Source organism: Saimiri boliviensis, chromosome 7 (assembly GCF_048565385.1).
Source record: "Saimiri boliviensis isolate mSaiBol1 chromosome 7, mSaiBol1.pri, whole genome shotgun sequence".
In the NCBI taxonomy this organism is placed as follows: domain Eukaryota; kingdom Metazoa; phylum Chordata; class Mammalia; order Primates; family Cebidae; genus Saimiri; species Saimiri boliviensis.
In genome coordinates this window covers 19,967,320-19,994,856 of record NC_133455.1, presented here as the reverse complement: position 1 = coordinate 19,994,856, position 27,537 = coordinate 19,967,320, and the positions used below count along the sequence as shown (strand labels likewise).

General features: G+C 54.2%; 2 protein-coding genes across 4 annotated transcripts in view; one reads left to right on the top strand and one right to left on the bottom strand.

The window, feature by feature from the left end:
- The first annotated feature begins 8,590 nt into the window (after positions 1-8,590).
- CFAP73 (cilia and flagella associated protein 73) lies at positions 8,591-17,207 on the top strand. 3 transcript variants are annotated; one of them, XM_039471552.2, is made up of 8 exons: positions 8,591-8,769; positions 10,698-10,803; positions 11,507-11,611; positions 11,947-12,147; positions 13,138-13,359; positions 13,964-14,122; positions 16,402-16,471; positions 17,038-17,207. In XM_039471552.2, exons 1-8 carry the CDS (start codon positions 8,714-8,716, stop codon positions 17,133-17,135), a joined length of 1,017 nt encoding a protein of 338 aa, XP_039327486.2. In that variant the 5' UTR covers positions 8,591-8,713; the 3' UTR covers positions 17,136-17,207. The 3 variants fall into 3 exon arrangements, with proteins under 3 accessions (XP_039327486.2, XP_074258295.1, XP_039327487.2); XM_074402194.1 differs by having other exon boundaries at positions 8,872-10,803; XM_039471553.2 differs by lacking the exon at positions 13,964-14,122.
- A 62-nt stretch (positions 17,208-17,269) lies between these two features.
- The window catches only part of DDX54 (DEAD-box helicase 54), a 27,630-nt gene continuing 17,362 nt past the window's right edge, over positions 17,270-27,537 (bottom strand). Inside the window, exons 13-20 of the mRNA XM_003932229.3 lie at positions 24,743-24,973; positions 24,586-24,659; positions 22,764-22,976; positions 21,857-21,999; positions 21,657-21,770; positions 20,850-20,954; positions 19,997-20,109; positions 17,270-17,886 (exon numbers count right to left, since the gene is read on the bottom strand). Coding sequence (XP_003932278.1) covers positions 17,654-17,886; positions 19,997-20,109; positions 20,850-20,954; positions 21,657-21,770; positions 21,857-21,999; positions 22,764-22,976; positions 24,586-24,659; positions 24,743-24,973 — 1,226 coding nt within the window. The 3' untranslated portion in view covers positions 17,270-17,653. The remainder of the gene's footprint in view (positions 17,887-19,996; positions 20,110-20,849; positions 20,955-21,656; positions 21,771-21,856; positions 22,000-22,763; positions 22,977-24,585; positions 24,660-24,742; positions 24,974-27,537) is intronic.

Genomic DNA, 27,537 nt, shown 5'->3' with positions numbered 1-27,537 from the left:
ATCTCAACACTTTAGGAGGCTGAGGTGGGAGAATCATTTGAGCCCAGGAGTTCGAGACCAGCCTGAGCAACACAGCAAGACCCCATCTCGACAAGAAATTTTAATAATTACAGCTGGGCGCGGTGGCTCATACCTGTAATCCCAGCACTTTAGGAGGTCAAGGCAGGTGAATTACCTGAGGTCAGGAGCTGGAGATCAACCTGGCCAACATGGTGAAAGCCGTCCCTACTAAAAACATAAAAATTAGCCAGGGGTGGTGGCAGGTGCCTATAATCCCAGCTACTTGGGAGGCTGAGGCACAAGAATCTCTTGAACCCAGGAGGCGGAGGTTGCAGTGAGCCGAGATTGCACTACTGCACTCCAGCCTGAGTGACAGAACAAGACTCCATCAAAAAGGAAAAAGAAGAAAGAAAAAGAGCCGGGCGCGGTGGCTCAAGCCTGTAATCCCAGCACTTTGGGAGGCCGAGGCGGGTGGATCACAAGGTCGAGAGATCGAGACCATCCTGGTCAACATGGTGAAACCCCGTCTCTACTAAAAGCGCAAAAAATTAGCTGGGCGTGGTGGCACGTGCCTGTAATCCCAGCTACTCAGGAGGCTGAGGCAGGAGAATTGCCTGAGCCCAGGAGGCGGAGGTTGCGGTGAGCCGAGATCGCGCCATTGCACTCCAGCCTGGGTAACAAGGGCGAAACTCCGTGTCAAAAAAAAAAAAAAAGAAGAAGAAGAAGAAGAAAGAAAAAGAAAGGGAAGGGGAGGGGAGAGGAGAGGAGGGGAGGGGGGAGGGGAGGGGAGGGAGGGGAGGGGGGGAGGGGAGGGGAGGGGAGGGGAGGGGAGGGGAGGGGGGGAGGGGAGGGGAGGGGAGGGGAGGGGGGGAGGGGAGGGGAGGGGAGGGGAGGGGAGGGGAGGGGGGGAGGGGAGGGGAGGGGAGGGGAGGGAGAGGAAGGGAGAGAAGAAATTTTAAAAATTAGCCAGGCATGGTGGTGCACACCCATGATCCCAGTTACTTTGGGGAGGCAGAAGTGGGAGGATCGCTTGAGCCCAGGGGGTCAAGGCTGCACTGAGCTATGATTACATCACTGCACTCTAGCCTGGGCAACAGGGTGAGACCCGGAAAGAAAAAAAATAGAAGAATGGAAATTAAGAAGGCAGGCCAGGCATGGTGGCTCATGCCTGTAATCCCAGCACTTTGGAAGGCTGAGGCAGGCATATCACTTGAGGCCAGGAGTTCGAAACCAGCCTGGCCAACAGGATGAAACCCCATGTCTAATAAAAATAAAAATAAAAATTAGCCGGGCATGGTGGTGCATGCCTGTAATCCCAGATGCTTGGGAAGATGAGGCAGGAGAATTGCTGGAACCACGGAGGCAGAGGCTGCAGTGAGCCTAGATCGTTCCACTGCACCCTAGACTGGGTGACAGAGTAAGACCCTGTCTCAAAAGAAAGAAGGAAGAAAGAAAGGAAGAAGGGAAGGAGGGAAGAAGGGAAGAAGGAAGGAAGGAAGGAAGGAAGGAAGGAGGGAGGGAGGGAAGGAAGGAGGGAGGGAGGGAGGGAGGGAAGGTTAAGAGGGCAATGATACATACCAGCTTTAAATAATAGCATCTTTTCGGGGTAGGGGAGGAAAGAAATGGGCTTGAGGAGGGCAAGATCCACAAAAGGCTTGACTCTATCTGGATTGTCTTGGTTAAGAGGGTGAACTCAGGCTGGGTGCAGTGGTTCACACCTGTAATCCCAGCACTCTGGGAGGCCAAGATGGGTGGATCACCTGAAGACAGGAGTTTGAGACCAGCCTGGCCAACATAGTGAAACCCCCTCTCTACTAAAAATACAAAACATTGCTAGGCATGGTGGTGGTGGACGCCTGTAATTCCTGCTACTCAGGAGGCTGAGGCAGGAGAATCTCTTGAACCTGGGAGGTGGAGGTGGCAGTGAGCTGAGATTGCTCCATTGCACTCCAGCCTGGGTGACAAGAGTGAAACTCTGTCTCAAAAAAAAAAAAAAGAAAGAAAAGAAAAAAGAAAAAAAAAGAAAAAGAAATAAAGAAGAGGGTGAACTCCTCACCAGATGGCCTGAGTTCAACAAATCCCACCTTATACCTGACATCAAAAGCACAATCCCAGGCCGGGCGCGGTGGCTCAAGCCTGTAATCCCAGCACTTTGGGAGGCCGAGGCGGGTGGATCACGAGGTCGAGAGATCGAGACCATCCTGGTCAACATGGTGAAACCCCGTCTCTACTAAAAATACAAAAAACTAGCTGGGCATGGTGGCATGTGCCTGTAGTCCCAGCTACTCAGGAGGCTGAGGCAGGAGAATTGCCTGAGCCCAGGAGGCGGAGGTTGCGGTGAGCCGAGATCGCGCCATTGCACTCCAGCCTGGGTAACGAGCGAAACTCCGTCTCAAAAAAAAAAAAAAAAAAAGCACAATCCCTACAAGGAAAATGCAAAAAATTGAACCTCATCAAAATGAAAAACTTGGCTTTGCAAAAAATGAGGTGAAAAGGATATAAAGACAAGCTACAGACTGGGATAAAATACCCAACTAAGAACTACCTACAATATCCAGATATATATCTAGACTATATGAAGAATTCTTGGCCAGGCACAACAGCTAATGCCTGTAATCCAAACACTGTGGGAGACAGAAGTAGAAGAGGGCCAAGGTAGGAGGCTCTCCGGAGGCCAGGAGATCAGGACCAGCCTGGAAATGTTGTAAGACTCCATCTCTAAAAAAAAAAAAATTTAAAAACTAGCCTAGCATGTTGGTGCACATGTGTGGTCACAGCTACGCAGGAGGCTGAGGTGGGAGGATTGCTGGAGCCCTTTACCCTTGGCAACAGAATGAGAGTCTGGCTCTGAAAAAACATTTTTTTTACTCAACAGTTAAAAACAATCCAGTTAAGACATAGGCAAGAGGCATTTCACTGAACTGAACAGATATTTTACCGAGGAGGATATACAGATGGCAAACAAGCACATGAAAAGATGTTCAACTTCATTAGCCTTTAAAGAAATGCAAAATAAAACCACAATGTGCTATCACTACACACCTATCAGAATGGCTAAAAAAAAAAGGGGGGGGCGGGGAGCTGGGCACAGTGGCTCTCACCTGTAATCCTGGCACTTTAGGAAGCCAAGGTGGGTAGATCACGAGGTCAAGAGATCAAGATCACCCTGGCCAATGTAATGAAACCCCATCTCTCCTAATAAAAAAAATACGAAAAACTAGCTGGGCGTGGTGACACACGCCTGTAGTCCCAGCTACTCAGGAGGCTGAGGCAGGAGGATCTCTTGAACCTGGGAAGCGGAGGTTGCAGTGAGCTGAGATCTCACCAGAGTGAAACTCTGTCCCAAATAAAATAAAATAAAATAAAATAAAATTTAAAAAATAGTGATGACAGCCAAGATGCAGAAAGCCTGGATCGTTCATTTGTTGCTGGTAGAAACGTAAACTGTGCAGCCCCTGGCCAAAGAATATGAGACTTTTTATTTATTTATTTATTTTTATTTTTATTTTTATTTTTTTTCCGAGACTGAGTCTCTCTCTGTCACTCAGGCTGGAGTGCAGTGGTGAGATCTCAGCTCACTGCAACCTCTGCCTCCTGGATTCAAGCAATTCTCCTGCCTCAGTCTCCCAAGTAGAGTAGCTGGGACTACAGATGCCCACCACCACACCAGGCTAATTTTTGTAGAGATGGAGTTTCACCATGTTAGCCAGGCATGTCTTGAACTCCTGACCTCAGGTGATCTGCCTGCCTCCGCCTCCCCAAGTGCTGGGATTACTGGCATAAGCCACTGTGCCCAGTTGACAGTTTCTTTAAAGACGAAATGTCACGCCGGGCGCGGTGGCTCAAGCCTGTAATCCCAGCACTTTGGGAGGCCAAGGCGGGTGGATCACGAGTTCAAGAGATCGAGACCATCCTGGTCAACATGGTGAAACCCCGTCTCTACTAAAAATACAAAAAAAAAAAAAAAACTAGCTGGGCGTGGTGGCGCGTGCCTGTAATCCCAGCTACTCAGGAGGCTGAGGCAGGAGAATTGCCTGAGCCCAGGAGGTGGAGGTTGCGGTGAGCCGAGATCGCGCCATTACACTCCAGCCTGGGTAACAAGAGCGAAACTCCGTCTCAAAAAAAAAAAAAAAAATGTCACTTACCGTAAAGTCCAACAATTGCACTCTTGGCCATTTATCCCAAAGAAATGAAGGTGTAGGTTCCCACAGAAAGCAGCACATGAATCTTTGTGGCATCGTAATATATATAATTTATTTATATTGTTATATATGTATGCACATATTTTAAACGCAGAATCTCGCTCTGTCGCCCAGGCTACAGTGCAGCGATATGATATGATATGATCACAGCTTCCTGCAGCCTTGAACTCATGGGCTCCAGCCTCAGCCTCCCAAGCAGCTAGAACCACAGGCCTCTGCCACCAAACCCAGCTAAATTTTGTGTGTGTGTGAAGACAGGGTCTCTCTATGTTGTCCTGGCTGGCCTTGAACTCCTGGGTGCAAGAGGTCTTCTTGCTTCAGCCTCGCAAAGTGCTGAGATTACAAGCGTGAGCTACTACACCTGACCCAGCTTTACTCTTAATAGCTTTATTCTTAAAAACTGGAAACGACCCAAATGTCCTTCAGCCCAAATGGTTAAACAAACTGCAATACCTGTACCGTGGCATGCTACTCCACAATCCAAAGGAACTATCGATAGACGCACCAACCAGGATGGATCTCGAGAGAATCATATGGAGTGAAAAAAGCTAATCTCAGAAGGTTACATACTGAATGATTCCCTTTCTCTCTTCTTTTCTTCCTTTCCTGCCCTTCCTTTGCCTTCCCTCCCCTCCCCTCCACTTCCTTGCTTTTGAGGCAGGGTCTTGCTCTGTCACTGAGGCTGGAGTGCAGTGACGCTATCACGGCTCACTGCAGCCTCTGCCTCCCAGGATCAAGTGATCCTCCCACTTCAGCCTCCCAAGTAGCTGAGACTACAGGCACATGCCATGCCTGGATAATTTTTGTATTTTTTGTAGACACAGGGTTTCATCATGTTCCCCAGGCTGGTGAAACTCCTGGGCTCAAGCAATCCTCCCGCCTCAGCCCCTCAAAGTGTCGGAATTACAGGCGTGGCCACAGTGGCTGGCCAATTCCATTTCTCTAACATCCTTGACACGCCAAGATTATACAGATGGAGAACAGAGGAATGGTTGCCAGGGCTTAGGGAGGGGAGAAGGCGTGAGACAGGGACCCTCTAGTGATCCTTGTGATGAACTGTTCTGTATTTTGACTATAGTGGTGGTCACATAAAAACACCTGTGGCAAGGTTGCATAGAACTAAATAGACACACACATGCCCGTGAACGCATGTTAGAACGGTGAAATCTGAATGAGGTCAGTGGGTTGTATCAATGCCAACTTTCTGATTGTGATATTGTACTGTAATTAGGCAAGATGTTACCACTAGGGGAAACTGGGTGGAAGGGATACGGGATCTTTCTGTGCTGGTCCTTAAACCGCATGTAAATCTACAGTTATCTCAAAAATTAAAATTTAACCTAGGCTGGGTGTGGTGGCTAATGCCTGTAATCTCAGCACGTTGGGAGGCAGAAGCAGGCATATTGCTTGAGCACACAAGTTCAAGACCAGCCTGGGCAACGTGGTGAAACCCCACCTACAAAATATACAAAAATTAGCTGGGCACAGTGGCACATGCCTGAGGTCCCAGCTTCTTGGGAGGCTGAGGTGGGAGGATGGTTTGAGTCTGGGAAGTAGAGGTTGCAGTGAGCCAAGATCGTACCACGTACTCCAGCCTCGTGGTAGAGCCAGACCTTGTCTCAAAAAAAAAAAAAAAAAAAAAAAATTTTTTTAACTGTAACCTCTACTACAATGCAACTATTAAAATGACTTTTTTTTTTTTTTGAGACGAAGTCTCACTCATCAGGCAGGTTGGAGTGCAGTGGCTCGATCTTGGCTCACTGCAACATCTGCCTTCCAGATTCAAGTGATTCTCCTGCCTCAGCCTCCTGAGTAGCTGGGATTATAGGTGCATGCCACCACGCCCAGCTAATTTTTGTATTTTTAGTAGAGATGGGGTTTTACCATGCTGCCCAGGCTCGTCTTGAACTCCTGACCTACCTGCCTCGGCCTCCCAAAGTGCTGGGATTCTAGGCATGAGCCACCACACCCAACCATAAAACGCCTTTTTTAAAAATCGACAATACCAGCTGCTGGTGAGGTTATGGAGCAACTAGAACTCTTTTACATCACTAGTGTGAATATAACAATAATATAGCCACCTTGAAAAACAGTCCGCAGTTTTTATACAGTTAAACATACACTTACCATATGACAGAGCAATACCACTCACACATATTAACACAAGTAAAATGAAAACTTACGTTGGCATAAAAACCTGTATATGAATACAGCCTGCATTTGCAAGTGCCTCAAACTGGAAGCAACCAACCTGCCTTTCACCTGGGGAATGAATCAGCAAACCATAATACTCATAATATAATGTCCCCACCAATAAAAAAGAATGAGCTACTGATACACATATTAATATGAATAAACGTCAAATGGCTCTTACTAAGTGAAAGAAGGTAGACTCAAAGGGCTACAAAGTATATACCGTAATTACATGTACGATATCCTGCAAAAGGTAAACCAGAAGGATAGAGAACATGCAGAAGTTGCCAGAGGCTGGGGTGGTGGTAAGGGTTGATTATAAAGGAGCACACGGGCTTTTTAGGGTGATGGAAAGGTTCTGTATATTGATTGTGGTGGTGATTACATGACTTGATGTATTTGCCAAAACCCATGGAACTGTATATGGAAAAAGTGACTTTACTTTTTGTAAAAGATACCTTTATCTTTTCAAAATTTTTTTAAAAAAACAAGGCCAGGAGAGGTGGCTTATACCTGTAATCCCTGCACTTTGGGAGGCCGAGGAGGGCAGATCTCCTGAAGCCAGGAGTTCGAGAACAGCCTGGCCAAGATGGCGAAACCCTGTCGCTACTAAAAATACAAAAACCTAGCCAGGTGTGGTGGCAAATGCCTGTAATCCCAGCTACTCTGGAGGCTGAGGCAGGAGACTCTCTTGAACCTGGGAGCGGAGGTTGTAGTAACCTGAGATTGAGCCACTGCACTCCAGCCTGGGTGACAGAGTGAGACTCTGTCTCAAAAAAAAAAAAAAGAAAAAAAGAAAGAAAGAAAAAAATGAGATCATATAACTCATCGTAACTTCACATCAATTTGTGCAGAAAGATAGCATGTGCAATTTAATTTAAAAAATGCTCAAAGATAAAATGTATATTATTTTTGTTCTTTAAAATTTCTTAAATATTTATTTATTGAGACTCTTGCTCTGTTTCCCAATCTGGAGTGCAGTGGCGTGATCATAGCTCACTGAAACCTCAACCTCCTGGGCTCTAGCAATCCTCCTGCCTCAGCTTCCCGAGTAGCTGAAACTACAGACACATGCCACTACCCCCGGCTAATATTATTTTTTGTAGAGCTGGGGTTTCTCTATGTCACCCAGGCTGGGCCGGAACTCCTGGGCACAAGCAATCCTCCCACCAATGGCCAATGGGCATTTCCAGTCTTCCCGGAGTGCTGAGATTACAGGCCTCAGCCACCCCACCCCACCCTCATTCTGTTTTTAAAACATGGGCTAACAAAATCCTTAGGAGCATTTGAAGCAATGGGCATTACAAGGGACTACAGGTTTTGAAACAGCATTGCTCTACATTAAGAAAATACATTTCAGGCCGGGCGCGGTGGCTCAAGCCTGTAATCCCAGCACTTTGGGAGGCCGAGGCGGGTGGATCACGAGGTCAGGAGATCGAGACCATCCTGGTCAACATGGTGAAACCCCGTCTCTACTAAAAATACAAAATTAGCTGGGCATGGTGGCGTGTGCCTGTAATCCCAGCTACTCAGGAGGCTGAGGCAGGAGAACTGCTTGAACCTGGGAGGCGGAGGTTGCGGTGAGCCGAGATTGTGCCACTGCACTCCAGCCTGGGTGGCAGAGCAAGACTCCACGTGAAATAAATAAATAAATGCCCGAACTACCTCAGCTTCTCCCCTACCCTATGCCCCCATCCCCCAAGTCTAGACCATTCCTTCCAAGCTGGTTTCCACTGGGAGGTCCTGATGGTCTCCCTTTGTCTCCCTAACCAGGCTGGGGGCTCCCCGAGAAATAGCCAGGGGAGCCCCATCACCAGGACAGGGAGTGGCGCTTCAAAGGGCTGCAGTGAATGACTCCGCCTAGGGTCTGGCTGGCAGTGCGTGCCCAGTAATTATTCATTTGAGCCACAGCCCGAGTACACACAACTGTGGCCCGGTTAGTGAGGCCCTATCCCAGCCAACTAGGAAGAGGCTTGGCCAAACGTGGGGCACTAAGAAAGGCAATTTCTTGGCCAAGGGACCCCCATTCTCTCCACTGCACCCCCATTTGATGGGGTGTTACAGGCCTCTCCAGGAGGGGCAGAGGCTGCTCCTCTCCTTGCAGCCCCTTCCCTCTCCCTCCCAGGGTGGATTCCGAGGCCACAGCCACGCGGTGGAATGTTGTGTCGTTGGTTGCCGGGGCAACCAGAGCCTGCTGGGCGACTGCCTTCTGAGAGCTGAGCGGGCCTCCACACCACGCTCCACAGAACCCCCGGGCTCTCCTAGACTTGTGCAAAACTCCAGCTGGTGGAAAGAAAGCTGGGGCAACTGCCAGGAGGATGGCAGTGCCCCGGGAGGAATATTTTCGACTGGCCTTGCAGGAGAAACTGTCTACGTGAGTGGGACGTAGAGGCGGGGAGGGCTAGGAGGAGGGCAGGAGCCGGTGGGCTGGCCCACCTCTTCTTCCTCACCTTCGGGGTCTGCCTTCCTTGAGCAGATCGTACTGGAGGTTATTGTCCCCACTTCACAGAAGAGGAAACGGAGGCTCAGGGAGAAACAGACATCACCAGGGTCTCAGGGTTTGTTCCTGATCCCCCACCCCTAGCTGACATCCGGCTGAGATTAAATCATTCAAACCGAGGTGGGAAGGAATTATTCTATGAAATCCTGCTCCCCAATCCACCCCCGAAACTGCATTTTAAGGAGGAACAGAGGAAGCTTGTTCTGTGTCTCCTTTGCTTTCTGCAGAGGGGCCTCAAGTCCCAACCCCTTCTCGGCATCTATAAAACGGGGAGGGGAGTTTCTCCTGGGCTATGGCCAGGAAAGCCTTGCCAATTACACATTAGTCATTCCTTCTGCTCTCCCGTTCTCCCCGTGGCGCTGGACTCCAGAACCCCACCGCCTCCTGGGCCTCTCCCTCAGAGACCTCGGGCATCTCGGGCTTGGCCATAGTAGGGAGCTGGCCTCCCCGACCTGACCTGCTCTCCCAGTAACATCCTTCTGGCTGCTGGGATCACCTCTGACCCCATTCTCACCCCATCCCCACTCCATCAGCTCTGCTCTCACCTGCCTGCACTACCTCCGGAATATCCCCTGGCCCCACCACTGGCCTCCTGCAGCCAGAAGGAGCCCTCCTCTGCCAGAAAGCCTCCCCCACTCCCACTTCACTCAGAGTCCAGGCCAAAGTCCCTCCTCACCAAGGTCCACCTCAGCTGGATTCTCAGCACCTCCCTGCTCCCAATTCCCGTCTCTTTCCTCCTCCCTCCCTCCTCTCCAGCCACTCTGGCCACACTAGGATCCTAGAATCTGTTTTCTGGAGATGTCCATGTGGCTTGATCCCTCTTCTCCTCCAGGTCCTGCTCAGATGCCACCGCCTTCCTGTTGAAAGATCCCGTTAGTCTGCTTAATTTTTCGTCTCAGTGGCTACCATGTTCTGGCATTCTTTATTATTATTATTATTATTATTTATTAGGTTGATTTTCTGTGGCTCCCAGCAGAATGCCAGCTTATGAGGGAATAGGGATTTTTATCTGTCCTGTTCCCAGCTGCACCCCTAGTGCCTAGAAGGGTGCCTGGCCCAGAGTAGGTGCTTAGGACAATTTGCTGAATGAATAAATAATTCAACCAGGTGCGGTGGCTCATGCCTGTACTCCCAGCACTTTGGGATGCCAAGGTGGGCAGATCACTTGAGGTCAGGAGTTCGAGACCAGCCTGGACAACATGGTGAAAACCCGTCTCTACTAAAAATACAAAAATTAGCCAGGCATGGCGGCATACACCTGTAACCCCAGCTACTTGGAAGTCTGAGGCAGGAGAATTGCTTGAACCTGGAAGGCGGAGGTTGCAGTGAGCCAAGATTGCGCCATTGCACTCCAGCCTGGATGACAGAGTGAGACTCCATCTCAAAAAATAATAAAAATAAATAATAATTTAACCAGACATGGTGGCTCACACCTGTAATCCCAATACTGGGAGGCCGAGGCAGGAGGATTGCTTGAGTCCACAAGTTCAAGACCAGCCTGGGCAATAAATCAAGACCTTATCTTTACAAAATAAAAATTAGCCGGGTGTGGTGACACACGCCTGCAGTCCTAGCTACTCAGGAGACAAGATGGAAGGACTGCTTGAGCCCAGGAGAGAGCTATCACACCACTGCACTCCAGCCTGGGTGACAAAGCAAGACCTGAAAAACAAATCTAAACAACAACAACAACAAAATTAACCAGCTGGTGGGTGGCTAACGGGGCACTCCAGACACTGGTGAGATGTGGGGGCCCCGACACGTGCTTCCTTCACCCCCACCTCCTCCTTGAGTCTCTTCAGAAAGCTGCCAGAGCAGGCTGGGCATTACTTCCCGCCAGTGCTACGTCTCCTGGAGAAGAGGCAAGAGCTGGTGGATGCAGACCAGGCCCTGCAGGCCCAGAAGCAGGTGAGCCCCACTACTGTAACCAGGTGGTGAGCCAGCAGATAAGTGATGGAGCCAAGTTGTTAGTTACAAGGTCTGAGACAAGTCGTTTCACCACTCCAAGCCTTGGTTTCTTCATCTGTCAAATGGGGACCAAATGAGACCAGTTGTTGGTGCAGATCAATTTGTGTGCATTGAGCACCAAACTGCAGGTCTCACCATGGTTCCTGCCCTTGCGGGGCTCAGTCTAGAGAGGAAAGCAGATGAGTGTTCAGGTGGTGACTGCTACAGGGGAGAAGCGCTGGGCAGGAGCTGTGGGAGCCCCGAAGAAGCCCCTGCCTCCCCATGGGGGTGGTCATGGAGGGCTTCCTGGAGGAAGTGATGTCTTGGTGATTGCTGAAGGGCAAGTCAGCTTATCCAGCAAAGGGGAATGGGATGAGGAAGGAAAAAACAGCCAGAGGAAAACCATACACAAAGACTGGAAGGCAAGAGCAAAACACAGGTAGTTGAGTGGCTGGAAGACAGAGTACGGGAGGAGAGAGGGTACAATGAGGCCTGAGGGAAGGACAGGGACACTGGTAGTCGGGGGCTGGAGGAGGGTGTTTGGGCTGAGCAGGGAGCAGCCACAGATCAGGGACAACAGGTGGAAGGGGTGAGGTGTGAACCTGAGAGCACGGGAGGACCCGGACCCCCAAACCCACACAGACAACCCACTCCTCATCCCCAGGTGTTCCACACCAAGATGGCAGCCCTGAAACAGCGCTGGGAACAGCTGGAACAGAAGGAGCGGGAGCTAAAGGAGTCGTTCATCCGCTTTGACAAGTTTTTCCAGGTATGTGGAGACTGCTGGGGGCGGGGAGGCGGGGCCTATGGGTCGCAGCTCACACCCACATAGGGGCCCGGCAGGGAGCAAAAAGAAAAGCAGTGGGTTTAGTCATGCAAAATGGAACGGCGGGAAACACACACGCACTGCCTGAAGCTGCCGAGTTAAAAAAAAAAAAAAAAAAAAAAAAAAAAAAATGCAGGGCGTGCGGTGAAGAGCCAACTTCTTTGCCTGCTGCTGGCCGCCCAGGTTTTGCGTGCGAAAGTCAGGGCAGGGCGGAGGTGGCGAACTCCCCGCCAGCTCCCGAGTCCTGAAGGTCGCCTGCTCCCCACCTTACTCCCCAGGACTCCGAGGCCCGGCGCAATCGAGTGCTGCGGAGGGCGGCGGAGGAGCGGAACCAGGTGGGCCGCCGGGAGGCGGAGGCGCTGCGGCTGCGGGCCCAGCTCGAGGAGCTACGGCGGGAGCACGCGCGGCTGCAGCGCAGACTGCGGCGCCTGCAGCCCTGCGCGAGCCTGCTGGAGCAAGCGCTGGAGCTGCTGCCCGGGGTGAGCGCTGGGCAGGAGGCTGGGAGCTCAGGGCACCGCGCAGCGAACTACTGGAGCGCTAACTGCATGCCAGGAACTGTCACTTATGGAGCGTTCACTGTGTGCCACGCATACGCTTTAGGTTTTATTGTTGTTAGATTTTTGCGGGGGGGGGGCGAGGGGAGGGTTGAAACTGTGTCTCGCTGCGTTATTGGCGCGATCGCGGCTCACTGCAGCCTTGACTTCCCGGGCTTAAGGGATCCTCCTGCCTCTGCCTCCTAAGTAACTGGGACCGCAGGCGCATGCGGCCACGCCTGGCTATTTTTAAAATTATTGTTTTTAATAGAGAGGGGGTCTCACTATGTTGCCCAGGCTGGTTTCAAACTCCTCAGCTCAAGCAATCCTCCCTCCTGGACTCCCAAAGTGCTGGGATTACGTGCGTGAGTCACCGCCCACGTTTTGTTCTTGAATCCTTGTTCTTGAATCCTTCCCAAAGTCCAGTGAAAGGAGTCCTGTTATTGTCAACTGTCAATCCCATTTTACAGATAGGAAAACTGAAGATACAGAAAGCTAACTCTGGCCGGGCGCAGTGGCTCACGCCTTGTAATCCCAACACTTTGGGAGACGAAGGCGGGAGGATTGCTTGAGGCCAGGAGTTTGAGACCAGCCTGGAAAACGTAGAGAGACCCCACCCCACCCCACCCCGTCTCTACAAAATATTAACCGGGTTTGGTGGCCTGCGGCTGTAATCCCAGCTACTCTGGAGCGGAAGTGGGAAGATCGCTTGAGTCCGGGAGTTGGAGATGACAGCGAGCTATGATCGCGCCACTGCACTCCAGCCCAGGTGGTAGAGCGAGACCTTGTCTCTAACAAATTGAGGTTGACATTTGCCAACTGCCAAGTCACTTTCCAGAAAGATTATTCCAATAATAAAAGCGCCAGCGGCCAGGTGGGATGGAGAGGGTAGGAGACCGCAGGCCCATGTGAGTCCCTTCCCCGCCCCCACTCTAGTTCCAAGATGTCCCGGAGCTGGTGGCGCGCTTCGACGGCCTGGCCGAGACCCAGGCAGCGCTGAGGCTGAGGGAGCGCGAGCGGCTCGCCGAGCAGGAGGCGGTGCGGGCGCGGCTGCAGCGGCTGCGGGACGCCTGGCCGGACGAGCTGCTCGCACAGGGCCAGCGGCGGGCGCAGCTGCAGGAGCGCCTGGAGGCTGCCCGGGAGCGCACGCTGCAGTGGGTACGGCCCGCCCCAGGTGGGGGGCGCTCGGGACCCCAGGCTTCCACCGCCGGGCGGGGAGGAGCGCCAGGGCTGATGAGGACTGATGGGGCAATACTTACCCAGAGGCTCCGCTGCGCTAAGGAGGGGATCTCAGGCATCATCTTTCGGGCATGAGGCCCCGCCCTATCCGCCGGCACCAGGCTCCCGCACCCCTCTCTCGAGAGAATCTGTGCCTGACTGGCTAAAGTGGATGGGAAGAATGCCGGGCGCGGTGGCTCACGCCTGTCATCCCAGCACTTTGGGAGGCAAAAGTGGGCAGATCACCTCACTTCAGGAGTTTGAGACCAGCCTGGCCGACATGGCGAAACCTCGTCTCTACTAAAAATTAGCCAGGCGTGGTGGCGTGCATCTGTAGTCCCATCTACTCAGGAGACTGAGGCAGGAGAATCGCTAGGCCCCAGGAGGCAGATGTTGCAGTGAACTGACGTCACACCACTGGACTCCAGTCTGGGCAACAGAGTGAGACTCCGTCTCAAAAAAAAAAAAAAAGGATGGGACGAGGGGGCAGCCTGTCTTGGGCCGGCCAGTTGCCTTAATTGGGAGCGGGGTGGGTGTTCTCCAGGAATCCAAGTGGATTCAGATTCAGAACACAGCAGCGGAGAAGACTCTGCTCCTGGGGCGCAGCAGGATGGCCGTGCTCAACCTGTTCCAGCTAGTGTGCCAGCATCAGGGGCAGCCGCCTGCCCTGGACATTGAGGACACAGAGGGGCAGCTAGAGCAGGTAAGGCCCCCTCTTTATGGCACCTCCAGCCCCCAAGCTATCCCTCTTTGGAAAAATCAGGTACCTAAAACACTACAGTTAGTGACACCTTTTCTGGGTTAAGCATGGCCTTCTTAAGAGGTCAGCGTCCTTTCCCCCGGGCCGTGGGCTGGATCGCTGCGCAGGCACCCAGCTTAGGATGGATTCCTGGGTGCATCTTTGCTCCGACAGTGATTGGCTGTGTGGCCAGAAGAAAGCCATGCCCTTCTCTTCCTTTCAGTGCGCTTCCTCTACCAGGAAGGCCAGGGTTTGTACTGACTCCCTTTTCCCCCAGGATCTGACAGCCCACACATGTGGCAACACCTGAAAAAACCAGGAGGTCCAGACTCACTCATTAATCTCTGGCCTTCTGGCTCCCTCCTCCCTGTGCAGAGAAGTCTCAGCTTTCCCAGGGAGGGTGAGGGTAGGGTGAGGCTGAGTTGTGCAGTACAGAATATGACATGGGTTTTTTTTTTTTGCTTTTGAGACAGAGTCTAGCTCTGTCACTCAGGCTGGAGTGCAGTGACACAATCTCAGTTCACTGCAACCTCTGCCTCCCAGGTTCAAGCGATTCTCCTACCTCAGCCTCTTGAGTAGTTGGGATTACAGGCACACACCAAGACACCCGGCTAATTTTGTATTTTTAGTAGAGATGGGGTTTCACCATGTTGGCCAGGCTGGTCTCAAACTCCCGACCTCAAGTGATCCTCCTGCCTCAGCTTTCCCAAAGTGCTAGGATTACAGGCATGAGCCATTCATTGCACCTGGTGTGACATAGGTTTACAAAAGAGGGAGATTTCAGACTTCAGACACTTCTGTTATGTTTCTAGTGAGTCTACCCAGAGCATGGCCCAGCTGCTTTGAGAAGTGGAGGCAAAGTAAAGGGAGGCGCCCCACCTTTTCCCCCACATCCCCACTCCTGTTCTGCCCAATGGCCAGGATTCCAACCAAATGCCACGACCTGGGTCCTTGGGAATCTGCTTCGCCCCTCCCAGCTGGTTGGATACATTGATGCCACTGTTCTTCCCAGCCTGGCTGGTTACCTGGCTACCTTGTGGCACAACAGACTAGCAAAAACACAGGCTCCATGGAATCAGGCAAAAGTCAGTCCCTTTTCTTTTCTTTTTTTTTTTTTTTTTTTTTTCTGAGACGGAGTCTCGCTCTGTCACCCAGGCTGGAGTGCGGTGTCGCGATTTCAGCTTACAGCAACCTCCACCTCCCAGGCTCAAGTGTTCTCCTGCCTCAGCCTCCTGGGTAGCTGGGATTTTACAGGTGCACACCTCCACACCCACTTAATTTTTTGTATTTTTAGTAGAGACAGGGTTTCACTGTGTTAGCCAGGAAGGACGCTATCTCCTGACCTCGTGATTTGCTCGCCTCAGCCTCCCAAAGTGCTGGGATTACAGGTGTGAGCCACTGCACCCGGCCAGTCCCTTGTCTTTTAGTCCAACTGAAGTAGCTGGACATGAACAAGGAACAAACTCAGTAACTGGCTGTAATTAATTAGTTATAAACACCACTACTAGAACCAGACCATCTCTTTTCAAAATCAGCTCTGCCCCTGTCAAGGAGAAAGGCTCCCTGGAGGGACACTGTGCTTTTTCCCACTTCCCCTAACACTCCCCGGCCTCCAGGCCAGGACTCACACTGTTCTGCAGCTGCCGGAATTCAGTAACAGCTTCATTTGTCCATTGCATTTTCATTATTTTCAAGTACCCCCTCATTATGACAAGGGGTCACTATTTCTTTCCATTTTTGGTGGAGAAAGTTTCCTTCTGTTGATAGGGTGATGACTAGGAGGGGGAGCCCACAGATAGCTGTACGTTCACTCTCAAGTTCTAGTTTTCACAATGGATCTGTGGCATTTATTAAGTTGCTATCCATAAAGAATTAAAACAAAATAAAGGAGGGCCGCCCATGGAGATGAGAGTAAGTCACAAACCAATGAATACGACTGATCCAATTAAAAGAAAATAAAGCTGACTGATGTAAATGAAAATACTAATTGGACGGTGCAGGTGGCAGCAGCTAGGAAGCTGAGGTGTCTGCTCATGCGGCAATGGGGAAGGCTGGCCTGAGGCTTTTAAAACCCAGAACGGTTTAGGATCTGTCACTGCCTCTGGGAACCACCATCATTACTGTTCTTTCAGTGAGGGGGTCTCCAGTCCCCGCCCTGCCTTTCGGCCTTCCCACATGTTAAGGGGTAGGGGCTGGACAGTGGCTCTTGGGCTTGAATGTGACTTCGTGTTGGGGTCCTCCAGGTGAAGCTGTTCATGCAAGACGTCTCCGCCATGCTGAACCGGCAGCCCCTGCCGCCTAGCCCTGACCCAGGTGAGTAGCGGGAGAGGGGACTCCCAAGAGACCCCAGAATAGGAGGGCCCCGCATTTCTGATGGGGGGTGACAGAGTGGCTCTTCCTGAATCCATTTCCTCATTGGGAAGATGGGAGGGCTGTGCCTGTTCAGAGTGCTGTGGGCCTGCCATGAGAGGCACACAGCAAGCACTCAATAAATGCAGGCCCTGATGAGGAGGTGATGGGAAGGTCAAGGGGCTCTGTGTGGGGCAATCGCCTCTAAAATGAGACCAGACCAGGCCCTCCCTCCCAGGGTGGCTAGGGCATGAAAAAAGCTCTTTGTCAGGTCTCAGAACAGGGTCCATGCTAGATAAGAGCTCACCTAGGCCTCTCCACTGTGGACTCTGCCCGCTGAGGGGTCCAGCCTGAGAATCCAGCACCTGGGGTCGCCCTTGACCTTCTCTGAACCTTGAATGGGGTGGGAGGTAAGAGGGCAGGTCAGGTTCTGACCTCCAGGTATGGAGGGCCTGTGTTAACCTCTTCACAGCCAGAGGGGAGCGGCATGCCCTTGGCCCCAGGCTGTGCATCCTGTTCCCCTCCCGCAGCCCACTCCAGCTGCAAGGAAGCAGGTGGGAGGAAGGGGGACCAACTTCCACCTCTGGCACCTGGCTTGTGCTCTGAGCCTCACTTTCCTCGTTGCTAAATGGACACAGCCGCAGAACCCCACCTTGGGAGACCCTGGATATGCTCTCGACTCCTCTGCCACATTAGTTGGGATTTTAGTACCCGGGTCTCTCCATTCCAACTCCCCAAGTAGACCACACTCTGGCCCACCAGCAGCGCTCAATAAAGATTTATTACATTAAAAATGCCATCACCAAACCCTGAGGCACTCAGGGCTCTGACCGGTGCAGCCATGACCTCTGAAGCCAGAACACATGGAAGCAGCAGCAGCTGAGTTGCCAACTCAGGTCTTGGCCTGCCTGGCTTTGCTGGCGAACTCCTACACACGCTTCAAGGCCCTGCTCAAATGTCTCTGTCTTAGGCTGACGCAGCTGCTGCCCTTCTGTGGCCATACAGCACTCCTTTTCACGAATGATGGCTCCTGCAGGGAGTGCCCCCAGTGCCCGGCACAAGGCCAGGCACGCAGTGGTGCACAGGAGCGTCTGCTGATGTCCACCCTAAGGCCGAGCAAGGAACCACGGGACTCGGTCCTGGTCCTCACATCCTCTTCCGCAGCTTGCCCTTCTTGGAGCGGGCGTCCCGGCCGAAGGCACCCTGCTGCAGCTCCTGGACACGGCGGCGGTTGCGGGCGGAGAGCTGCTTGAGGCCACCGCGCTGCAGGAAGCGCAGCTTCTGGGCCCGGCGCCGCTGCTTCAGGATCTGCTGCTTGGTCTTGAGTTCCGGGCGGACACGGCCTGCAGGGGCGCCTGGGGCGCGGGGCTGGGATGCACCTGCCGGGACAGGGACTCCAGTGAGTTCCGGTGGTGGGATCACTCCCAAGATCCCCTCCTCCCAGAAGCTCGCAGACTCCTCCCTGGCCCCACTCCTGTTCTGTGCTTACTGCTGTGGCCCAGTAGGTGGCTAACAAAGCTTTAGGGAGCCCCACGGAGTGGTCAATAGCACGGGGCCAGAAACGCGGGGTTCAAATCCCAGCTGTGACCTCTTAGACCTTGGGCAAGTTAGTTAATGGCTCCATGCCTCAGTTTTCCCATCTGTGAATGAAAAATCACAGCATCCCCCTCATGGGTGAAGAATAAATGGTATAAAGTGCTCCTAACAAGGCCTGGCCCACGGTGAGAGTCTTCCGGGCATGACTGTTACTGCTGACAATTCTCCAATCCAGGTGTGTCTGTTTCCACAGCACACCTACTACACGCTGGGCTCTGAGGCCCCCATAGTAACCAAGACAGACCTCAGCCTCTATCTCCATGGACAGCATGCTCTAGGCTTGTTAGATAAAAAAAAAAAAAAAAAAAAGGGTGTAGATGAACCTTCCTTTAGGCGGGAGAAGAATCAGAGGCGGCCAGAGAGGGAAAGGGACTTGTCTGAGGTCACACAGCAAAGCAGCAGCAGTGGAGGTCAGCAGCCCTGCCCCAGCCTGACAGTCGGGCCCCAGGTAGTCCATTCTTCTAGTTGTCTGGGAGGCAAGCACCGCCCTCCCTGGCTCCCACTAAGCCCTGTGTCCTCCTCCTCCGCCCCATTCAGAACAGCAGCCTCTCCAGGGCTCCTGGAGGGATGACCACTGGGGTGGTCCCAGCTGTCTCCATTGGAGCCAGGGTGCCTCGCAGGACCTATCACCTCCAATGAGGACACAGCGCAGGGAGGAACAGCTGCTTTCTCCCAAAGCCCACAGGTCGCCCCCGCCTCCCTGGGCCCTGCCCGCCCACTGCGTGGCACTGCTTGCAGAAGCTGCTGTTTTACCCAGGTAAAAACAGGCTGAGAAGTGAGGTGTGGGTGGTCCCCACCCAGCCACGCTGACAAGGAGACATTCCCACAGATGGGAGAGCTGGAGGGGGAGGAGCCACAGAGAAGAGGCGCAGGCAAATGCATGCAGGTTCAGAGACACCCAGAGGAGGCGGTGACCAGCCCCGGGGAGTGGAGCGACACAAGCAGGGGCTAAGGCAATCTGAGAGACCCAGGACATGGTCCCAAACTCCCCTCTCCCCAGGGAAGGCCGCAGGTGGGAGCCTTGGGCAGCTGGGTGACCCAGGTTCAGTCACAGCCCTCATAAAGTACCTGTTTCCTGGCCTGTAAAGTGAGTATTCGCAGTCACCTTGCCTCCCAGGTCATGTGTGACCTGTCCACACCCAGCAAGTGGGAGGCCCTCCCTGACAGCAGCCCTTAAGCACAGGCTATGGCAGACAGAGCCGGCTTCAAATCCACCTTAGCCTGTTACTGGCTGAGGGACCCAGGCCAGATCAAAGAGGTCCAAGTCCTCAGGTGACCAAACGTACCACTTGCCAACCCACATTTCAAGGAAGCACCTTCCTCAACATCTTCTGTCATCGCCTCCTCCCGGAACCAAAGCTGCCTCTGACTGCATCTTTGGTGACATGAACTTCCCCACAACACTGCTAAAAAGAACGTCACTCCCGAGGATGCCACAGGGAATCAATTCATGCTCACTTTGTCAGGTCGAACCACATGCAAATGCTATTTTTGCAGGTGAAAAAGGCCCACATAGCATCATTCGCACAAGTTCCACCTCCCGAGTTCTCTAGGTTTCTAGACAACGGGGTGAATTAGGTGAACAGGGCATCTAACAGAAATTACGCCCATGGCTTTGGAAGGGGTTGGGGACAATGTGCCTGAGGGGCATGGTGCTTTCCAGCGCCTGCGAGGCGGTGCTCGTGACCATCAGAGGCCGGGACAGCAGAAAGGGCAATCTGTGGGGGTGGGGTGGGGAATCATGGAGGGACCCAGGGTTTTGGCAGCATACCCCAACACACCCAGCTCTGGGGCTCTGCAGTAACCCCTGCACCTGTGCCTCAGTGTTACCCTAATCCGACCACACCTGCCCTGCTACCTGTGCACCCACACTCCCTACGTTGGCTCTCTCACCTTGGCCACGGCCTCGCTTCCCACCTCTTCGCTCTGGGCCTCGCCGGTCAGATGCTCCTTCCTCGTCGGAGTCACGATCATCAATTTTCTGTTTCTGCTTCCACTTCTGATAGCTGGGAAGCCTCGTTAAGGAAGCTGCGTGAAGCCACTGGGTTGGGAGCAGGCTCCACCCCGCACCGTCTCAGCAGACACAGGTCCGTTATCCCAGCCGCCGCTGAAGCTGCTCGGCCCCGCCCCCAGCACACGGGTCCCACTTATTGGAGATGCTGCTGCTGAAGCTGCTCGGCCCCGCCCCCAGCACACGGGTCCCACTTACTGATGTTGCTGCTGAAGCCGCTCAGCCCCGGCCCCAGCACACAGGTCCCACTTATTGGAGATGTTGCTGCTGAAGCTGCTCGGCCCCGCCCCCAGCACTCGGGTCCCACTTATTGGAGATGCTGCTGCTGAAGATGCTCAGCCCCGCCCCCAGCACACAGGTCCCACTTAGTGGAGATGCTGCTGCTGAAGATGCTCGGCCCCGCCCCCAGCACACAGGTCCCACTTAGTGGAGATGCTGCTGCTGAGGATGCTCGGCCCCGCCCCCAGCACACGGGTCCCACTTATTGATGTTGCTGCTGAAGCCGCTCAGCCCCGGCCCCAGCACACAGGTCCCGCTTATTGGAGACATTGCTGCTGAAGCTACTTGGCCCCGCCCCCAGCACTCGGGTCCCACTTATTGGAGATGCTGCTGCTGAAGATGCTCAGCCCCTTACCCTCCTCTTCACCGACCCCGCCCTCAGGTGCCACTTAATTGGAGCCGCCGCTGCGGAAGCGGCTCGGCCCCGCCCCTCCGTGGCCACGCCCCTCTGGATACAGGTCTCTCTTGTAGGAGCTGCTGATGTAGCGGCCGCTCTCTGTCTTAATCTTCTTCTTGTCTTCCTGTCCTGACTGTCCCACAAATCGCTTCTTCTTACGGTCCCTGCAGGAGAGGGAGTTGGGAGGGCTGCCGTGGAGGGAGACACCTGGAGTGCTGGCGCCCACTCCCCAACGTTCTCATCTGGTTGTTGCAGCATTACAAGAAAGCAGTGCAGCCATGTCTGGCATGCAGTTGGTGCTCAATAAAGGCTCCTTCCCTATCCCTCCTCACCTCTCCCTGGCAGTCCAGGTCTCAAAAGGGAGTGTGGCGGTCAGAGGATTGGTGCCAGCACTTGGGCTTGGCGCAGAGACAAGAGCCCCCTGGAGGCTTTAATCACCTGCCCCTTCCCGACTGTGACCCTGGGCTGAGACGCGTCCATTCTCTAGACATTAGAGTCCTCCTGAACAAATGGGACCTGAGCCCTGTCTAGAAAGACTTGCCAGCAAAAAGGACCGACGGGATATCAAGATCTCTGTGGTGTGCAATCAAATCAAGGGGACAGGACAGCCAGAGACCATCACACCTGCTGTGAGTGGTCACATGGGGACAGCCAGGTCATAATCCCAGCTGTGCAAGATCAGATGGGAGTGAGGACATCAGGGAGCTCACCCTGCCTGGTGGCATGGAGCAGGGGCTCACTCCTCACTCCCTCCGAGCACGGAGGGAGGGGAGGCTCACTCAATCACTCACCTGGGGCATGGAGGGAGGGGCAGCTCACCCGCTCACTCACCCTGGGCATGGAGGGGTGCTTACTCCATCACTCACCACTTGAGCTGCTGGCGGCCCCTCGTGAGATTCTGGGTTTCATCCCCCATCAGGTCCAGGACAGCGCCAGCCGCCTGCTGCTCGAAGGCTCCCCCTTCCCCACCAACGCTCAGGCTGCAGAGGGAGAGTGGGAGCCACGGTTGGGGTGATGGGACCCAGTGGACCTGCCTGCCCCGCCCAGGACCCAGCCAGCCACTCACCCCCGCTCGCTGTCGAAGTCCTTGGGCCGGTAGGGGATGTAGAATTCCTGGTCCCGCTGCCAGGCCGCCTCCCTCTGCCTCTTGGCTCCTCTGTCCAGTCCCGACCTCGGCCGCTTCCGGCCCAAGACCTCCGAGAAGACATCCTGGCAGAGTGTGGACTGAGTCATGCCTGCAGCCCCCTGGGGAGCCCCCCCCGGCCTCGCCACCCACCAGCCCGGCCACAGTGAGGGGCCAGTGGTTTTCCAGGGACTTGAAAAGCTTCGCTTTGCCATTTCTTGGCTGGGTGACAGTGTCTCCTGTGGGACCCTCAGTTTCCTCATCTGCACACAGAGCGCAACCCCTGCCTCAGGGACCGGCAGAGGCAGGACAGCTGCGTGAGGTGGAGAGTGCCGGTGGGGGAGACCCAGCTCCCCATTCCCGTTCTGCACCCCAGGCCATGCGACAGCCAGCCCTGCCCCTCTCTGTATCTGGCCTACTCTGAACAGCATGGGCCCAGCTGCTCTTCTGGGCTACCAAACCCTCTGTCCAAACAAAACATGGGAGGACATCCTGGGGGACATGCAGGCCCAGGACCCACCCACCAGGTGAACGGGACAATCATGGTCCTCCCTCTGAGTGGAAATCCGCACGCCTCGCTGCAGAAGCCCTGATGTATTGGGGGCTGGTGACACCCCTGACCCACTGAGAGTGTCATGTCGTACACAGCTCTTCAGGCTAAAGATCTGGGCCCAGAGTTTTAAACGAGGGATGGAGGACAAGAACCATGTCCTGACCCTGCAGGTGCGAAGCTGACTGCCTCCGCCCTCCCTCCACGGCTCAAAGCCCCGAGGACAGTCCCATGGGCTGCTGGGACTTAGCCACCCCATCCCGTACCCCAGGTCCAGGGTACCCAAGGTGGGGCCTGTACCTCCACACTCTCTCCCGCCTCCTCCTCCTCCTCAGGCTGCTTCTCCTGCAGTGCTGGGCGGCTCAGGGCTGGCCCTACAGGGCCCTCCTGATGCTCCTGCCGCCCCTGCCGTCCCTGCTGGAAGCGGGCGATGGCTTTTCGGTCCTTCTGCCGCTTGGCGCGCATCACCTGGCTGCACAGGTCTCGGCTGGAGGCGTTGATCTCAAAGATGGTCTGTGGAGGGGATACCCAGTCCTTTGCCCACCAGCCTCCCACCCCTGACCCTACCCTTACCACCTGGTGGGCTCCCTATGGGCATTCTTCCCCACTGCCCAAGGTGGGCACTCTAATTATCCATGCTTTATAATTAGACAGACAGACCCAGGCCAGGCACGATGGATCACTTGAGGTCAGGAGTTTGAGACCAGCCTGGCCAATATGGTGAAATCCCAGCTCTACTAAAAATACAAAAATTAGCCATGTGTGGTGGCGGTGGCCTCTAGTCCCAGCTACTCGGGAGGCTAAGGCCGGAGAATCACTTGAACCCAGAAGGCAGAAGTTGCAGTGATCCAAGATTGCATCACTACACCCCAGCCTGGGCAACAGAACAAGACTCTATCTCAAAAACAAAACAAAACAAAACAAAACAAAAACAAAAACACAAAGAGAGACCCAGGCTAGGCAACGTGGCTCACACTTATAATCCCAGCACTTTGGGAGGCGAAGGTTACAAAGCAGCCCATGCAACATGGCATAACCTCATCTCTACAAAAATACAGAAATTAGCCAGGTGTAGCGGCATGCACCTGCAGTCCCAGCTACTCAGGAGGCTGAGGCAGGAGGATCACTTGAGCCCAGCAGGTCAAGGCTGCAGTGAGCCATGACTGCACCACTGCACTCCAGCCTGGATGACAAGCAAGACCCTGTTTCAAAAACAAACAAAGACCTAGAGAGGGTGAGTAACCAGCCCATGGTCACACGCTAGGAAAAACCATAGTTTGTCAACCCAAGTCCATTTGACTTCAAAGCCAGTGCTTTTTTTTTTTTTTTTTTTTTTTCCTTCGGAGTTTCGCTCTTGTTACCCAGGCTGGAGTGCAATGGCGCCATCTCGGCTAACCGCAACCTCCGCCTCCTGGGTTCAGGCAATTCTCCTGCCTCAGCCTCCTGAGTAGCTGGGATTACAAGCACGCGCCACCATGCCCAGCTAATTTTTTTGTATTTTTAGTAGAGACGGGGTTTCACCATGTTGACCAGGATGGTCTCGATCTCTTGACCTCGTGATCCACCCGCCTCGGCCTCCCAAAGTGCTGGGATTACAGGCTCGAGCCACCGCGCCCGGCCAAAGCCAGTGCTCTTAACCATGACACCCTCTCCAGCTCCTCTTCTGATGTTAGACTCCTGAGTAGGTCTTCCTGGCTTTCGTGCACCCACTTCCGTATGTACAAGGTGGGGTGCCTAATGGGAGTCAAGGGTTGGGAAGGAGGGAAGGAAGCTCAGGAAGAGCCAGAGGCTCTTCAGACCTCTAACAGACAGGGGGCATGGCACTTCCCCCATGAGCCATCTGTAAGTGCTAAGCAATGGCTGCCCCATGGGACCTGCTGTGGGCCAGCAGGGATGGTTCCAGAATAAGGGGCATCTCAAGGGAGGCTGTCAGAGTCAAGGCTGCAGGTCAAGGAGCTATAAGCTCAGATGAAAATCCCTGCTGGAGGCCTGCTGGGGGTCAGGAAGGCAATCTGCATCCTGGCAGCACCACTGTCACTGTGTGACCCCAGGCCATGACCACTCGTCTCTGCGCTTCACTGAGCCAAGACTCAGAGCATGGTCTCCGCCCGGCCGCACTCACCGCCCGGGAGCGGTAGTTCCTGATGCTGTCCACCAGCCTCAGCCGCTGCAGCTCCTCCTCCTCGAAGCGCGAACCTGGTGGGGAAGCAGCGAGGTACGAGGCCGTGGGTGGGGTCGGCAGGCCCACCCGCCACCCCCTGCCCTGCAGAAGGACTCACTGAACAGGGGGTGCAGGCCCAGCCCTGCGAGGTCCAGCTCCTTGGCCCTCTTGATGGACTCGGGCGAGGGCGCCGGCCGCGAGCGCACGTACTGCTGCTGGGCGTTGTCAGCGACGCGGGCCAGGCCCCGCAGCTCCAGCGACGCCTCCAGGGTGCTCTGCAGGCCGCCGTCCTCCTCGTCCACCACGCTCTGTGGCACCCGGCCCAGCACGCCATCTACACCAGCCGCACCTGCACCCCACACAGCACCTTGTCAGGGGTCTTCCCATCCGACCTGCCTGGCCACTGCCTGACCACCACTCCCGGGCCTCACTCTGGCCACTGAATCACAGGTAAGTGGCTACAAAATCATCACTGCCAACACCACCAGCACTTATGTAGGAGCTAGAGCCAGACACTTGAATACACCGACAGGGGTCAACAGACCGCGGCGGCCGGCCAGCTGCCTGCTTCTGTCAACAGCTCTGCGGGAGCAGTGGCACGACTCGCTTACGCACGGTCTCCGGCTATTCTTGCACTACAGGGCCAGGGTTGAGGAGCTACCCTGGATCACATGGCGCACAGGGCCTAGAATATGTACTACCTGGCTCTAAAAAAAAACTCTGTTGGCCAGGCACAGTGGCTCATGCTTGTAATCTCAGAGCTTTGGGAGACTGAGGCAGGAGGATCATGTGAGGCCAGGAATTGGAGACCAGCCTGAGTAATGTAGTGAGACTCCATCTCCACAAAAAACTCTTTAAAACTAGCTGGGCATGGTGATGTGCACCTGTAGTCTCACAGCTACTCAGGGGGTGAGGCGGGAGGATGTCTTGAGACTGGGAGCTCCGGGCTGCAGTGAGCCACGACAGCGTCACTGCACTCCAGCCTGGGCGACAGAACAAGACTTTGTCTCTCTTTAAAAAAAAAAAAAAAGACAAAAACAAAACAACCAACAGCAACTTTGCTGACTCCAGCATTAGAACATTCGACGTCCACAGGTGAGAAAACGGAGGCGTAGTGAGGCTCCCTTACTACCGGGACCATCAAGTGAGTCAGTGCAGGGACAGGATTCAGTCTAGGCAGGGCGCACAGCAGCAACAGCGACACTTATGGTAAAAAGTAACAGCAACGGCAGGGGCGGGGGGTGCCGGCTGCGCTGAGTCCGGCATCATCTCCTTTACCTCACACCAAACCTACGAGGAAAGTACCTGTTTTTTTTCGTCGTGTTCTAACTTTTTTTTTTTTTTTTTTTTTTTTTGAGACGGAGTTTCACTCTTGTTACCCAGGCTGGAGTGCAATGGCGCGATCTCGGCTCACCGCAACCTCCGCCTCTTGGGTTCAGTCAATTCTCCTGCCTCAGCCTCCTGAGTAGCTGGGATTACAGGCATGTGCCACCACGCCCAGCTAATTTTTTGTATTTTTAGTAGAGACGGGGTTTCACCATGTTGACCAGGATGGTCTCGATCTCTCGACGTCGTGATCCACCCGCCTCAGCCTCCCAAAGTGCTGGGATTACAGGCTTGAGCCACCGTGCCCGGCTTCATGTTCTAACTTTTTACTGAAAAAAACACACCAGTAAGCCAGGCATGGTGGCTCGCATCTGTAATCCCCGCACTTTGGAAGGCAAGGTGGGAAGACTGCTTGAGCACAGGAGTTCAAGACCAGCCTGGGCAACACAGTGGGAACCCATCTCTACAAAAATTAAAAAAAACCAGCCAGGCATGGCGGCACCTGCCTGTATTCCCAGCTCCTCGAGAGGCTGAGGTGTGACGATTGCTTGAGCCTGTGAGGTCAAGGGTGCAGTGAGCTGTGATCATGCCAGTATACTCCAGCCTGGGTGACAGAGTGAGCCCTTGTCTCAAAAAACAAAAACAATGAAAGAAAAACACAAAAGCCAAGGGAAGCGTGTGATGGACCGCGTGGGCCCACCACCCACTGTCAATTACCAACATTTGGCCAATCTTGCAAGAAAAGGCACCAATGAGCCCATTTTAGAGATGAGGAAACTGAGGCTCCTGGAGGTTTAGAGATTTGCCCAGAGGCACATAGTGAGGGTCAGAGTCAAAAACCAAGCCCCACCCTGGGTCAGGAGCCTGCCCTCTTCCCATCTCTCCAGATTAAGCAGGTGCTGAGCTCTGCTGAGCCCCGGCTAGCTCTGGAGCAAATGCAGGATGTCTCTCCCTAAAAGCTAACTGCGCTGGGGGTGGTTCCCGCCTGGACATTGGTGGAGGCTCCTCCCCTCCCTCACTGGGCTTCATGCTGCCTCTGGCCCTGAGCAGGCCCCGGGTGCAAGGTCCGTTTCCTCCTGCTCCTGCCTGCCACCGGGCGGGACCTGGGGCTTCGACAGGCCTGGCACCTGGAAGGGGCTGTGCTCGCACCTCCCTCACTTGGCCCCTGCACTCTCAATCTCAGCTTTGCCCCCAGGAAAATGCTTCAAAACACCCTTTAGGCACCCCTTCCAATTCACCCGAGTGACGTCCGACTGAGGCCTCCACCTCCAGTGAAGGCACAGATCCCCCCGGCCTCCCACAGCCCCTTCCTGTGCCCTTGCATCTGACCCCAGACTTTCCGCTGTGGTGTCTGCTTTCCAGCTGCCTCCAGGCACGATCTGGGACACTGCGGGGCCACAAGGTCACCTGCAGGAACCACAGCCTGGACAGAGATCACCACGGACAGCCAAGAGTGAAGGGCCGAGGCGGGGGGCCCGGGGCTTTGAGGGCAAGCTCCCTCCTGACCACTGGCTGCACTCTCCTGAGGAGGCTGCCTCCGCTCTTGGGTCTCCAGGCTTTGGGAGAGGCTGAATCTCAGCTCCCCAC

Coding starts and splice junctions, on each gene's coding strand:
- CFAP73 (XM_039471552.2), top strand. CDS start 8,714: ATGGCAGTGCCCCGGGAGGAATATTTTCGACTGGCCTTGCAGGAGAAA. Junction 8,770..10,697: donor TTGCAGGAGAAACTGTCTAC/GTGAGTGGGACG, acceptor GAGTCTCTTCAG/AAAGCTGCCAGAGCAGGCTG. Junction 13,360..13,963: donor GGGAGCGCACGCTGCAGTGG/GTACGGCCCGCC, acceptor GGTGTTCTCCAG/GAATCCAAGTGGATTCAGAT.